The 13,022-nt window shown below is 43.5% G+C and overlaps 1 gene segment (V, D, J or C); it reads left to right on the top strand.

Moving 5' to 3' along the window:
- Positions 1 to 4,765: 4,765 nt before the first annotated feature.
- Positions 4,766 to 12,271, top strand: LOC120238965. The segment is given in 3 exon segments: positions 4,766 to 4,830; positions 4,961 to 5,308; positions 12,258 to 12,271. Coding segments are annotated over 3 exon segments (411 nt in total).
- Positions 12,272 to 13,022: the final 751 nt, after the last annotated feature.

Raw genomic sequence — 13,022 nt, 5'->3', positions numbered from 1 at the left:
TTCTTGAAAAGAATGTGTATTCTGTGGTTGTTGAATAGAATATTCTAAAACCATCAGTTAGATCAACTTGGTAAGTACTGTTTTTTAGTCTCTTTATCCTGACTTGTTCTTAGTCTTGTTGGTATGATCACTTTTTGAAGGTGGAGTATTGAAACCACCGACTATAGTTTTGATATGTTCATTTCTTCTGTCATTTCGGTCAGTTCTTACTTCGCATATTTTGGAACTCTGCTGGTATGTGTCAGGAAACACCAACAGTGCTGCCCAGGCAAATGCTCATCACACAAAAATCAACTGAATTTAAGATTTATGGGATGCCACCAAGTTTACCAATATATGCAAATGGGAGTCTCAGGAAGAGAGGAGCAAGAGAAAGAGGAACAAAAAAGTCATGGCCAAAAATTCCTCTGATGACGGAAAACATCAATCAAGAGAACCTAGAAATTTAATGACTCTCAAGTACAATAAACACAGAGATACTTATCTAGACATTATAGTCAAACTTCAGAAAGCAAAAACACACAGAGAAACTATTGAAATCAACAAGAGAAAAATGAATCATCATGTGTAGGAGACCAGCAATATGGCTGAAATGATGGAGGTCAGAAGATAGTGTGACATGCACCAAGAAACAAACAAAAGTCACCAAGAATTCTATACCCAACAAAGCTATCCTTTGAAAACATAGGTGAAACCAAGACATTCCCAGATAAGCAAAAAATAAGAGATTTCAAGTTAGCAGGCCTGCCTTACAGAAAAATCTTAAGGTCATCAGGCTGAAAGAAAATGACAATGACAGTACCTTGAATCCATAGGCAGAAATAAAAAACACCTGAAGGAGGTAATATAAGAGGAATGATAGGTAGGTAGGTAGATGGATGGATAGATAAATAGATAGATAGGTATAGACTGATAGATAAACATAAAAGCAGAAGTTAACAAGGCAGAAAATTCTGAAACAGTAAACTAAGAAATACATAAACTAACTTTTTGAGAAAAATACAAAATTGCTTCTCAACTAAAAGACAGGGAGAACAAATATACTAAATAAGGAATGACAAGGGGAAATTATCATAAAAGAGTACATTTTTAAAAACAGTATTTTGTACAATTCTCTACAAATAACTTCAAAGCCTAAATGAAATGGATCACATTTGAAGAAAATGCAGTTTAACAAAACTGACTCTAATGCAGATAGAAAGCCTAAGCAGAGCAATGGTTAATGGCTCTAAGAGAAATACATGCACCGTCCCATCCCAGCAACAAAGCAGCTCCAATAGAAATGAAAGGTGAGAGGAGAGTTTATGAGGCATTTAGCAGCAGGCACATTCCCAGAATCCCATTCCCTGCCAACTTTCTCCTTTACTGGAAGCAAACTGGTAGCCAACGGAACAGAAGTAGCTAACACAGAAATATGTTCAATTGGATGAAATATTTACTATAAACAAAAATGTTTACATGAAGACAAAATTCTTCAGAATTCTATTCTAATTCTCATAATAAGAGCCCAACCTGGTTACAAGGATGATTTGGCATGACGAGAAAGTACGTGGAATCACTTCAGACTTGCTAACGATCGAAGGGCGTTTGTTTAGAAATAAGAAATAGGGGAGCACCTGGGCGGCTCAGTCAGTTAAGCAACCAACTTCAGCTCAGGTCGTGATCTCACAGGTTCATGAGTTCAGGCCCCACATCCAGTTCTCTGCTCTCAACGCAGAACCTGCTTCAGATCCTCTGTCTCCCTCTCTCTCTGCCCTTCCCCCCACTCACACTTGCTCTCTCTCTCTCAAACATAAATAAACATTTAAAAAAGAAATAAGAAACAGGACACCTATGGGACAGAACCTAGAAATGGACAGCAGCGAATCTTTAGAATAGCCACTCTTAGAAAAGAGATCCAGGGGCGCCTGGGTGGCTCAGTGGGTTAAGGTTCTGACTTCGGCTCAGGTCATGATCTCACAGGTTGTGGGTTCAAGCCCCGCATTGGGCTCTGTGCTGACACCTCAGAGCCTGGAGCCTGCTTCGGATTCTGTGTCTCCCTCTCTCTCTGCCGCCCTCTCCCACTCACACTCTGTCTCTGTCTCTCTCTCAAAAATAAATAAAAACATTAAAAAATATATTTTAGAAAAAAAAAGAAAGTAAAGAGATCAACCAAGAATTTAGAGAAAAAATTGGGCTTGAGCAAGCCATCTGCCAAAAGTATGCTCAAGGATTTCAGCAAGAATAGACACAGTTAGCTTAGGACACCAGAGAGTAAAGGATGTTTTGCATTTCAGGCAGATGGAGAGAGCATACTAACTGTGCTTTTAGTTTTAGAAGTTAGAGTAAATTGAAAAATAATTCCTGCAAGAATAAGACTCCAGTCAAACTCTTAAAAGACAGAGAGAAAAAAAGAATCCTTGAGAAATTCATTATTAAGAGTTGAAAATACAGGTTTTGGAATTCGACTTACCTGGCCACTTCCCAGTTTTACCAAGTTATTGAACCTCTCTAAAGATGTTTCCTAGTCTATAAAATGGAGTCCATAATATATAACTCCCAGAGTGTTTATTAAGTCGAGAAAATGTATATGGATTGCCTAACACAGTCCCCAGCACAAAATTAGACTCAATAATAAATGATGATGTTAATAGCGGTAATATTAGTAGCAGTGCTACTAGTTAACCATTTTGTAAGCGAAATCTTAATGAGCGGTTACTTTATGCTAGGCACTGCTATCACCTCTTAGTGTTTTAATGTTAACTCATTCAGTCTTCACAGCAACTCCATGAAGCACACGCTTTTATTGGCACGAATTAGTGATAGTAAAATTAAGGCACGAAACAGCTCATTTACTCACCTAACACGAAAGTAAGTGGCAGAACCAGTATTCGAATCCAGACCTCTAGAGCCTTCCATGTTAACCACTAACCTGGAGGCAGCAGTGGCTGTCAGAGAATGCCGGAGATGAAAACTATGTCTAAGGCAGAAAGAACGCAAAGGAACAACATGTATAAACCCCAGAGAACAGCTGTTTCTCCCAATCTGAATTACCCAGGAGAGTGGAGCCTAGCCGGGTGATGCTCTGTGAAGGGAAGGAAGGACTCTATCTCTGCAGGACCTGGGACCGTGGGCGCAGGTGGGGACAGTGACATCACAGACAAACCACCTACAGGCTGACAAGAGCTGGAAGAAGATGTGTCCCTTCTCCTACCCTTCCCTGGGTAGCAGGCTCCTCTGAGGACTAAGCTTTTTGTCTCCTGGGAGTGGGTGAGACCATGGAGCACAAGGAAAACTCACACGCTGGGATTTCTAGGCTCTAGCATGAGCCTTATTTCTTTTTCACGGCCAAAATATTGACCTTCCTGGTGCACACTGCCTATAACTTCTGCTGCTTCTCCCCCAGGTCACTTGAATATTAGAGAAATCTAGAATCTAGATATAAAGCAGAACAGAGGGGCAAGAGAAAGCTTTTGCTTGAATGCCTTTAGGACTTTGCTTGTGACAGAATGTTCTGGCGTGACCAAGCCCCAGGGTTGGGGCTACAGCAGAGCCACTGCTGGCTTGTTGCTGGCCGCACTGAAGAAGATTCCCTGATGCATGCAGTGTCTCCTGGAAGAAGAAGGAAGTTTCTTCAGGCCCTGGACCCACCTCTGCACTCCATGCTAGCATTCTATCTATGACAATACACAGCCACATCCTCAGGTGGCCCAGAATTTGAGAAGAAAACAATCGTCCTAGAAATAGCGTTAAATAGCGGAAAGCCACATCTATGACATTTGAACTTCAGTTCATCTGTGGTGACTCACATCCCACAATTTCCCTAAAATGCTTTTTTTCCCCAAGCAAGCAGTTTTGAGAGCAGTTACTAAGTCACTCGAGGGGATCAATAGCTACAAGCACCTGCATAGTGTTTGTCCACACCAGGAAACCTCTGGTCAAATGAGTTCCTACAACAGATTGAGATCACCTCTGAGAATGTTCTAGGCACCTACCAGATTTTCCCGTGTTTGTGCACATTTACCTGCTCTGTTCCCTTCACCACAACCTGCTCACTGCCCACAAAAGGAGAAGGGGCACCAGACATTATTGGGAAAGCATGCTGAGATTAAATGGTGGAAATTCATGGAAATGAAGGACATTAGGCTGGCTCAAGGTTAGAGTACTCTTAGAGTAAAATTTCAAGCTGGCTAGCGAGATAACATGGGAAAGAGTTTCCAGAGAAGTGTTTGGAGAAAACCCTCAAGGGTCCATGCAATGCTACTCTACTCACCATAAGGGTCTGGTAAAAATTCTAGTGCTTTTATTTTATTTTATTTTTTATTTTTGAGAGAGAGAGAGAGAGAGAGAGAGAGCATAACTGGAGGAGGTGCAGAAAGAGCAAGGGACAACAGTGAGCCTGATGTGGGGCTTGAACTCATGAACCACAAGATCATGACCTGAGCTGAAGTTGGATGCTCAACTCACTGAGCCACCCAGGTGTCCTGGGCCTGGTAAAAATTCTAAAAACATGAACCCACCATGTAAAAATGATATATCATATAAGAGAAATTAGAATTCATAGAGATAAAAATAACAACAACAACCTTCCATGCTAATGCTTTAACAGAACATCATAAATGATTTGTGACCTAAATGAAGGAAACCAACCACATTCTATTAAGCCCAAGTGGCTTTTGATTCTTTTCTGAAGCACTGAGGGAGGAGGGCGTGGTCTCTGGCCAGGAAGCAACTAAAAAATCGTTGGCCTCAGAGACTAAGTTCATCACAGCACCAGACAGCAGCATTCATCAGGTGTCGCCATGAGCAACAGGTTCCTCTGCTATGTTGTACTTTGTCTCATCAGAGTAGGTGAGTCCTGGGCACCTGTCACTGGCTTCCCAGGCTCCCTCCACAGAACATTCCTTCAGGACAATAGCATCAGTCTCCTCTCCCCTGGCTCTGCCTGTATTTGACCATCTTTTTTCTTTTTCTGCCACAGACCTCAAGGATGCTGTAGTCACACAATTCCCAAGACATAAGATCTTGGGGACAGGAAAGAAATTAATCCTCCAGTGTACACAGGATATGAATCATGTGTCAATGTACTGGTATCGCCAAGACCCTGGATCTGGCCTGCAGCTGATCTACTATTCAGCCGGTACCAAAGCCTTTGAAAAAGGAGATGTCCCTGACGGGTACCATGTCTCTCGAGATGATTTGTCACATTTTCCCCTGACCCTGGACCACGCCAGCACCAAACAGACATCTGTGTATTTCTGCGCAAGCAGTTTATCCACAGTGCTACACAACCACATCCTCTCTACACAAGAAGGAGGCAAACCAAGGAGTGAGGGGACACTGCCCCCAAACCATGGGGCACCTGGGTGGCTCAGTCTGTTAAGCCTCTGACTTCGGCTCAGGTCATGATCTCATGGCTCGTGAATTTGAGCCCTGAGTGTCAGGCTCTTCACTGACAGCTCAGAGCCTGGAGCCTGCTTCGGATTCTGTGTGTGTGTGTGTGTGTGTGTGTGTGTGTGTGTGTGCGTGCCCTCCCCCGCTTGTACTCTGTCTCTCTTTCTCTCAAAAATAAATAAAAATTAAAAATAAAAAAATAAAGATTACCGACCACAATTAGGGAAGGTTGTCACACACGATTGTACGAAAGCTCTGCCTTGACTTTAATATTTCTTGCTTCCTTTTTTTCCCATTCTCATCCCTCTAAGATATCTTTGCTGTTATAATCAAAGTCTTTGCCCCCGGCTGATACTACACTAGACCAGAGGGCAGTAACTCAGAGTGAATATTTCCTAATGCGAACTTCAATGTTCAGATACAGATGTAGGGGAATTTAGATACAACTGAATTCTGATCAGGTAAAGAAAAAACCCTCAGGATTTGCAAAGGTCCTTCAAAGATTCCACGATGGTGTCTCTCAATAATTGACTCGTACAGGAAAATAAGTAGGGAGGGAGGCCTCCTCAGATGCGGACTCCTGAGCGTGAGTAACATAGGACTTGTCATGTGATTGATGACAAGTTTTCAGATAACCCGTAAGCTCAGGATTACCACGAAGGGGGAAAAGGTAGTGGAGAGGAGAAGGGTAGGTAGTAAGAGACACAAAATGTGTCTGTTCACAAGGATTGTTAGGGAGCAGAACCTCACTTGGGTAGATGCAGGTGTAATGTTTAAAATTGAAATGTGTGGTGCTGAGTGGGTAGATTAGAGATGCAGCAGGCTCACTGCACAGTTGCCCAAAGGAAAATGCTGGGTGATAATCAGCTATATTCATTTTCTTTTGCTGTGTAACAAATCACAAATTAGGCAGGGTACGATAGCACCGATTTATCATCCCGCACCTCGCCATGCGGGAAGATGAGGATGGTGGGGCTGGGGTCTCTGCTCAAGGTCTGCTGAAACCACGGTGTCATGGGGCTGCATTCTCTTCTGGAGCCCACTCCTCCTCCCTGCTCATTCTTATTATTGGCAGAATTCAGTTACTTGTGGTGGTAGGAATAAGACCTTGTTTCCTTGTTGGTGGTTACTGGGGGGGGCGGGGGTTGCCTTCAGTTTCTTGCATTCTTTCTCTGGTCCCCTTCATCTTCAAGGAAAGAAATTCACATCAAATCCTACTTATGCTCCAGAAAGCTTTGTGACCTCCCATTCTGCTACCAGCTGGAGAAAACTGCCTTGAAAGGTCTCATGTGATTAGATTAAAGATGGGCTCATCTGGATATTATCCCTATTGCCAAATACTGTAACACAATCACAGGAGGACATGTTGTCATATTCATAGGTACCACCTACACTGGTAGGGGTGGTACCTATGGGGCTTATACATGGGCAAGTGTCCCTGGGCGTTGTTTTTAGCATTCTGTCTACCACACCAAAAGAGCACAAATATCAAAAGTATTGGGGCAGGACATTCAGAGAGCATGCAAACAAATACATTAAATTAGAATTCTGAACTACTTGAAGGGCGCCTGGGTGGCTCCGTCGGTTGAGCTTACGACTTCGGCTCTGGTCACGATCTCACAGTGGTGAGTTCGAGACCCGCGTTGGGCTCTGTGCTGACAGCTGGGAGCCTGGAGCCTGCTTCAGATTCTGTGTCTCCCTCTCTCTCTGCCCCTCCCCCACTCATGCTCTGTCTCTCAAAAATAAACATTTAAAAAAAATAATTCTGAACGACTTGAGAGATGTTTTTGAGTCTTGGCCACACAATAGATCAAATTTTTTTTCTATTGTTTTATCAAGGACACAGAATAAAAGTAGAATGGAGTGGCCTTTAGTAAAGGCAGCAAAGGGAAGTTACATGAAGGAAAAGGGAAGAGGAAAGATATAGTTCTTACTGGAAGGACACCGAAGCTTCAGGCTAAGGAACCATATTGTTTTAGTCTCTGGGTTGAGAAAAGAGATGAGAGATGAGACCAGAGCAGCTGCCCATGAAAGGGATGGAGTGAGAGTTGAGAGAACTCTTTTGAAGAGAATAAACTTGGTTGGCAGAGGGAAAGAAATCTATAATGAGCTTTGTTACTATGAATTTTGAGGTAACCTAACAGGGAAATAACGTATCTTATCAGTTTATTGACTATTTGCTGGAGAGAGTATAATCTCTTGAAATTCCAATGAGTCAGAGAGCTAACAACCTTGAGAAGCAACACGTATCAGGATCCAGTTAGCAGGACACTATCTGGTGTGATTTTAGTTTTGTTATCAGCCAATTTGTGAAGGTTTTCTGGAGAAGAAACTGGGGCATCATCTGGATACTGATCAGTGTATCAGGCGACAAATTGTTTTTCTCGTGAATTGACCTACCCTTCCGTGATTAGACAACAGAGCTCTTGTCAGGGAACCCAAGTATTAATGAGTTAAGTAAAACTGAATTGCCACCTGCTGCCATAGATGGAGAGTGATAGTTGGAAGAGGAGAGAAAAGTTACTTTCTTAGGGAGAAAAGCTACTCTCGGAGATGGTATCAGTCTTTTGTCTCTCTCAACAAGGTGGCTGCCTTCCACCATCCCAAGATGGGGCAGGGAGCACAAGGATCCCACTCCGTAATTAATGAGTTCTAGATCTGTCCCTTCCCCCCTCCCCAATTCTTAATTTGGACCCAAGTCTATTCAGGACACCAACTGAACACTTCCTACTGGAGTTTATTTATTTATTTTAAAATATTTTTAACATTTATTTATTGTTTTAAATTTTTAAATATTTATTTATTATTGAGACAGAGAAACAGAGCATGAGTGGTGAAGGGGCAGAGAGAGAGGGAGACACAGAATCTGAAGCAGTCTCCAGGCTCCCAGCTGTCAGCACAGAGCCCAACATGGGGCTCGAACCCACAAACCAAGAGATCATGACCTGAACTGAAGTCAGATGCTTAACTTCAAGGTGCCCCAACGTTTATTTATTTTTGAGAGAAAGAGAGACAGAGCATGATCAGGGGAGGGGCAGAGAGAGAGACACAGAACCGAAAGTAGACATCTCAGAGTCCAATGCGGGGCTTGAACCCACAAGCTGTGAGATCATGACCTGAGCCTAAGTCGGCCACTTAACTGACTGAGCCACCCAGGTGCCCCATTCCTCCTGGAGTTTAAACACATGTGTCATCTTTGCCTCTACAAGCCACTTTCTGGTTTGCCAATTTGGTGAATTGAAGTATGAGTCATTTGCTTGTATGAGATTGAAGTTGTCCTACATTTCTCATTCTCCTTTACCCTGGACATCCAATCCATCTTCCAGTGCTTTGATTTCTAACTCTTACCTAACTTTTCTCTTCATCCATTCTCTCAGGGTGACCACTGCCATGTCCATGCTCTTCTAATCAGCTCCACAGGGAAGTTTAGCAGCCTCTTTAGCTATTTCTCCTGTTCCAGCCACCCCCACTAATCCAGTATCAGCGTACAGTACCAAGTGCAATCATCCTCACTGCAAAAACCTGGCCATGTCACTCCCTTCGGTGAGTCCTTCGTGGCTCTCTGTGGTCTACCAGACATAAAAGCTACATAGATTAGCATGGAAAAAAAAACTCATGACAATCCTTTTAAACAATTTAAAAGGAAGGAAACTAAATACCTTACAAGAAAGATACCTTGGTATTAGAATGTCAAGTTCTCATTAGAGTCTAGGATAATGATAAAGGGCTCTTTATGTTTCCCTCTTGAGTTACAGATCTCTTTTTCCATTAAGCCCATCACAGTTGGGCATTAGGGAAGACATACCCATGTGCTGTGAGTACCTAGAATAGGTCAGTGCTTCAGAATCTTCAGGTCTTCTCACAGGAGGAGAAAACCAAATGACCTGACCAGATCCAGCCTTCGACTGACGCTGGAGATAATCACCCCTTCTGTCTTCATAGCTCCTACAGCACGTGTTCACTATGCTGACAAATGCTCTTTTTCCTTCAGTCTTCTAAATCTTTTTCTAGTTCTCCAGCTTGATGTGGGTCAGTAGAGCCCTGGGTGGTGGGTTTTGGAAGAGGCATAAGTGAATCCCCGGGACAGAAGTGTGTGGCAGTGGAAAAAACTTCCTGCATGTATAAGGTATGATCACAGCCCTTCTAGAAAACCCAGCCACACCTCCCAGCACTCACATTCTCACACACTTTAGCAACATTGAACTCTAGCTATTTCCAAACATGCAGCACATAACATTTCCCTTGAATGGCGCATCTCACAAACTCATTTTGCTCTTCAAAATCTCAGTTAAATAGCACTATCTAAAATGTGCCTTGTTTTTCCCCAGATCATGAGCTCTTTCCTCTGTACTCTTACTACACCTTACACAACTCTTCCTTTCTGTAGATGCCAAGTTAAAATTATTATTGGTATGGCTAACTTCCCATTGGACTACAAAATCTTCAATGTAAGAAGACACGTATTTCCATCATTCCTTCCCCAGAATCTTCCTCTGTACTTGGCATACAAGTACCATGAGCAATCAATATTAAATATTATCAGCCTGGAGATAGCAATATTGTCCTTTTGTTCATGCCTGGATTCCCATAGTCTAAAACATAGTCTAAAACCTACCACATAATTGGTATTCATTATATGCCCATTAAAGGAAAGGATAAATAGTTCAGCAATGTCCACAGTGACTGGGTCCTGGGCTTGCTTCTTCTCCTCCCCTTTAAAATTATAGTCCTTAAGCTTAATCAGTTCCCAGTCTTACCTTTCTTTTCTGGTTAAGGGTTCCTGATAGGCTCAATAACACCTTCCCCCAGAGTATTCATTTCCTGATGCTCAGAATCTGAATATATTGTCTTCCATGACAAAAGAGAATTACATTTGAAGATGCAGTTAAATTTGCATACCAGTTGACCTTGAGGTAGATGGTGAGATTCTTCTGGATTATCCAGGTGGGCCCAGTTACATGGGTCTTTTTGGAGTGATGTGGGAAGGACTCCACGCTCTGTGGCTGGCTTAGAAGATGGAGAGGGGTAACAGAGTGGCTCAGGTCGGTTGAACATGTGACTTCGGCTCAGGTCAGGATCTCGCGGTTTGTGGGTTTGAGCCCCCATCAGGCTCTGTGCCAACAGCTCAGAGCCTGGAGCCTGCTTCGGATTCTGTGTCTCCCACTCTCTCTCTCTCTGTCCATCCCTTGCTCATCTCTGTTTCTCTCTGTCTCTGTCTCTCTCTCAAAAATAAACATTAAAAAAATTTTGTAATGAAGTGGGAGAAAGGGGCCATAGAGCTCAGACATCCTCTAGAAACCAGAAAAGGCAGAGACAAATTCTCACCTAGAGGCCCCAAAAGAGCATGGTCTTGCTCTTGATTTCAACCCAATGAGACCCGTGTCAAACTCCTAAATATGTGTTGTTTCAACCCACTAAGTTTGTGATACTTTGTTATAGCAGTGACAGAAAATGAACACAGAGTGAGCCCCACTCCTGAGCCCCTGAAAGAAGGCTGCTGTTGAAGAAGGCCACTCGGGGAGAAGCCTAAGAGAAGGCAGGGGATGATAAGGACAGGAGGTTGAATCAGATGATGCCATTTTTAAAGGCAGATGCTGCCAGTTTCTTCTCTTGGCTTGCTCCATTTTTGCGAATGCCTCCTCTGCACAGGCTTCGGACCAGAATGTTCCAAGAGAGAATCACTGCCAGCCTCAGGGGGCCTATTCTCTTGGGAAGAAGTCTGCCTTTGGTCTGACAGCGGCCAGCATGGTGTGTGAGGCCTCTGCTAAGTAACACAGAGCCACCAAGGTGCTGCTGCCCAGGAAGGCAGGGAAGTCTTGACACAGGACACAGGAAGTCACCTTCCAAACAGCAGGAGGTTAGAATGCATTGTTATTGTGAATATCAGCAGAAGTCCATTCACTTTGAAGCTTCTGCCCCCTTGCAAGGTGACCACACAAATACACTCATGCATGCAGACAGAAAGGAGGGAGAAGGAGATGGAGAGAGAAGGGAGAGAGAAAGGAGGGAAAGAACTATCTCCCCTGACCCTGGAATGTCCTAGCAGTAACCAAGACACCCAAGTCCCTCTGCACCAGCAGTTTGTCAATGCGGCCACATCCTCTGCACAAAAATGGCAAACCCAAGGTACCCGGTAACTCTGCCCTCATGAGTCCCACCCCCACCCCCAAGGTGGCCCAGCAGCCCTGCTCAGGATTCTCTCTGCCCCTCCACTGCTCACTCTCTCTCTCTCAAAATAAATAAATACACATTTTTAAAATACACATACACAAATTTGTTATCTTAGAGTTCTGGAGGTTAGAAGTCCAATGCCTGTCTCATTCAGCTACAATGAACGGATGGGTAGGGCTGCTTTTCTTTCTGAAGGCTGTAGAAGAGAATCAAGCATGTTTGCCTTGTGTCTCCCCACCTCTGTCTTTACAACCAGCTACGTTCACCCCCCCTGGCCCTTCTTACACATTCACGTCTCCCTCTAAACACAGCTAGGAAGGGATCCCTGCTTCTAAAGTTTATTTATCTTGAGGAGGGCAGGTGGGCAGGGAGAGAATGAGAGAGAGAATCCCAAGCAGGCTCTACACCATCAGCGCAGAGCCCTACATAGGGCTTGATCTCAGAACCATGAGATCATGACCCGACCCGAGCTGAAATCAAAAGTCAGATGCTCAACCAACTGAGCCACCCAGGAGCTTAGAGTTTCCCTGTTTTTAAAGACCCATGTGATGAGAAAGGGCTTCCCAGATAACCCATGATAGTCTCCTCGATCGAGGCCAGCTGATTAGTAACCTTCATTGTACCCACAACCGTAACTCCCTTTTGTAAGCTAATCTAAACATTTACAGTTTATGGGATGTGAGCATCTGAGCCTCTTTTTCTGCCTATTGCAGGAAAAGTCCACTAGAGGGCACGGACTTCTTCCTTATTATGACATTATATTTCAAATAATGAGAAATGAGAAAATTTGACAAAACTGAACACTGTATCACCAATTAAAGAGAACTCAGTACACAAATCTCTCTCATGAGGTCTTTCAAAGGTTAATCATATAATAGGGAAATACATAGGGTGGAGCAAATTCCTCGGAACTGAAGTGGCTGAAGCACAAGTAAAATAGGATTTGAAGTGTGGTAACCATTCTACAGTCTGTATCTCGGCTCAGGATCACCCCTAGAAAAAATACTGCTGTGCACTTAAAGGGATAAGCATGTTTCCCTACAGGGTATTTTAAGAAACGGCTCCTCGGTGGGGTGGAGGCCAGCATAAGTATTGTTGTCAGAGACTGTTATCCCAGAAGGAATGGGTGGGAAAATGTGGCAGATTTCCTAAGTAGTGCCTCCGAGGAGGGGGCTGAGAGCAGGCACTGAAGAAGTCCATGGACAGATGGACAGCACAGAGTGAAATGCATTACATTAAAGTACAAAAGACAAGGGAGATATTTCAGGGCTCCTGGCCATCTACAGGATTCTCTTTTCTTCCAGGCCCTTAGTTAGGGAAATAGAAATTTGCCCCACATTGGAAGAAAGTTCCCAAACTCTTGAAAGTGGTGGCCTTCAGGAAGGAAAGATTAGAAGGAAGCTTCTAGGAAGAAAAGGTGGGAAGGTATAGCAAATGGCTCGTGATCTAAAGATACAAGGAACTCAGGTTAGTGGTAT

Source organism: Hyaena hyaena, unplaced genomic scaffold (assembly GCF_003009895.1).
Source record: "Hyaena hyaena isolate Hyena2069 unplaced genomic scaffold, ASM300989v1 scaffold_220, whole genome shotgun sequence".
Taxonomy (NCBI): domain Eukaryota; kingdom Metazoa; phylum Chordata; class Mammalia; order Carnivora; family Hyaenidae; genus Hyaena; species Hyaena hyaena.
The sequence above is the reverse complement of the archived record's forward strand: the minus strand, read 5'-3'. Positions and strand labels throughout refer to the sequence as shown.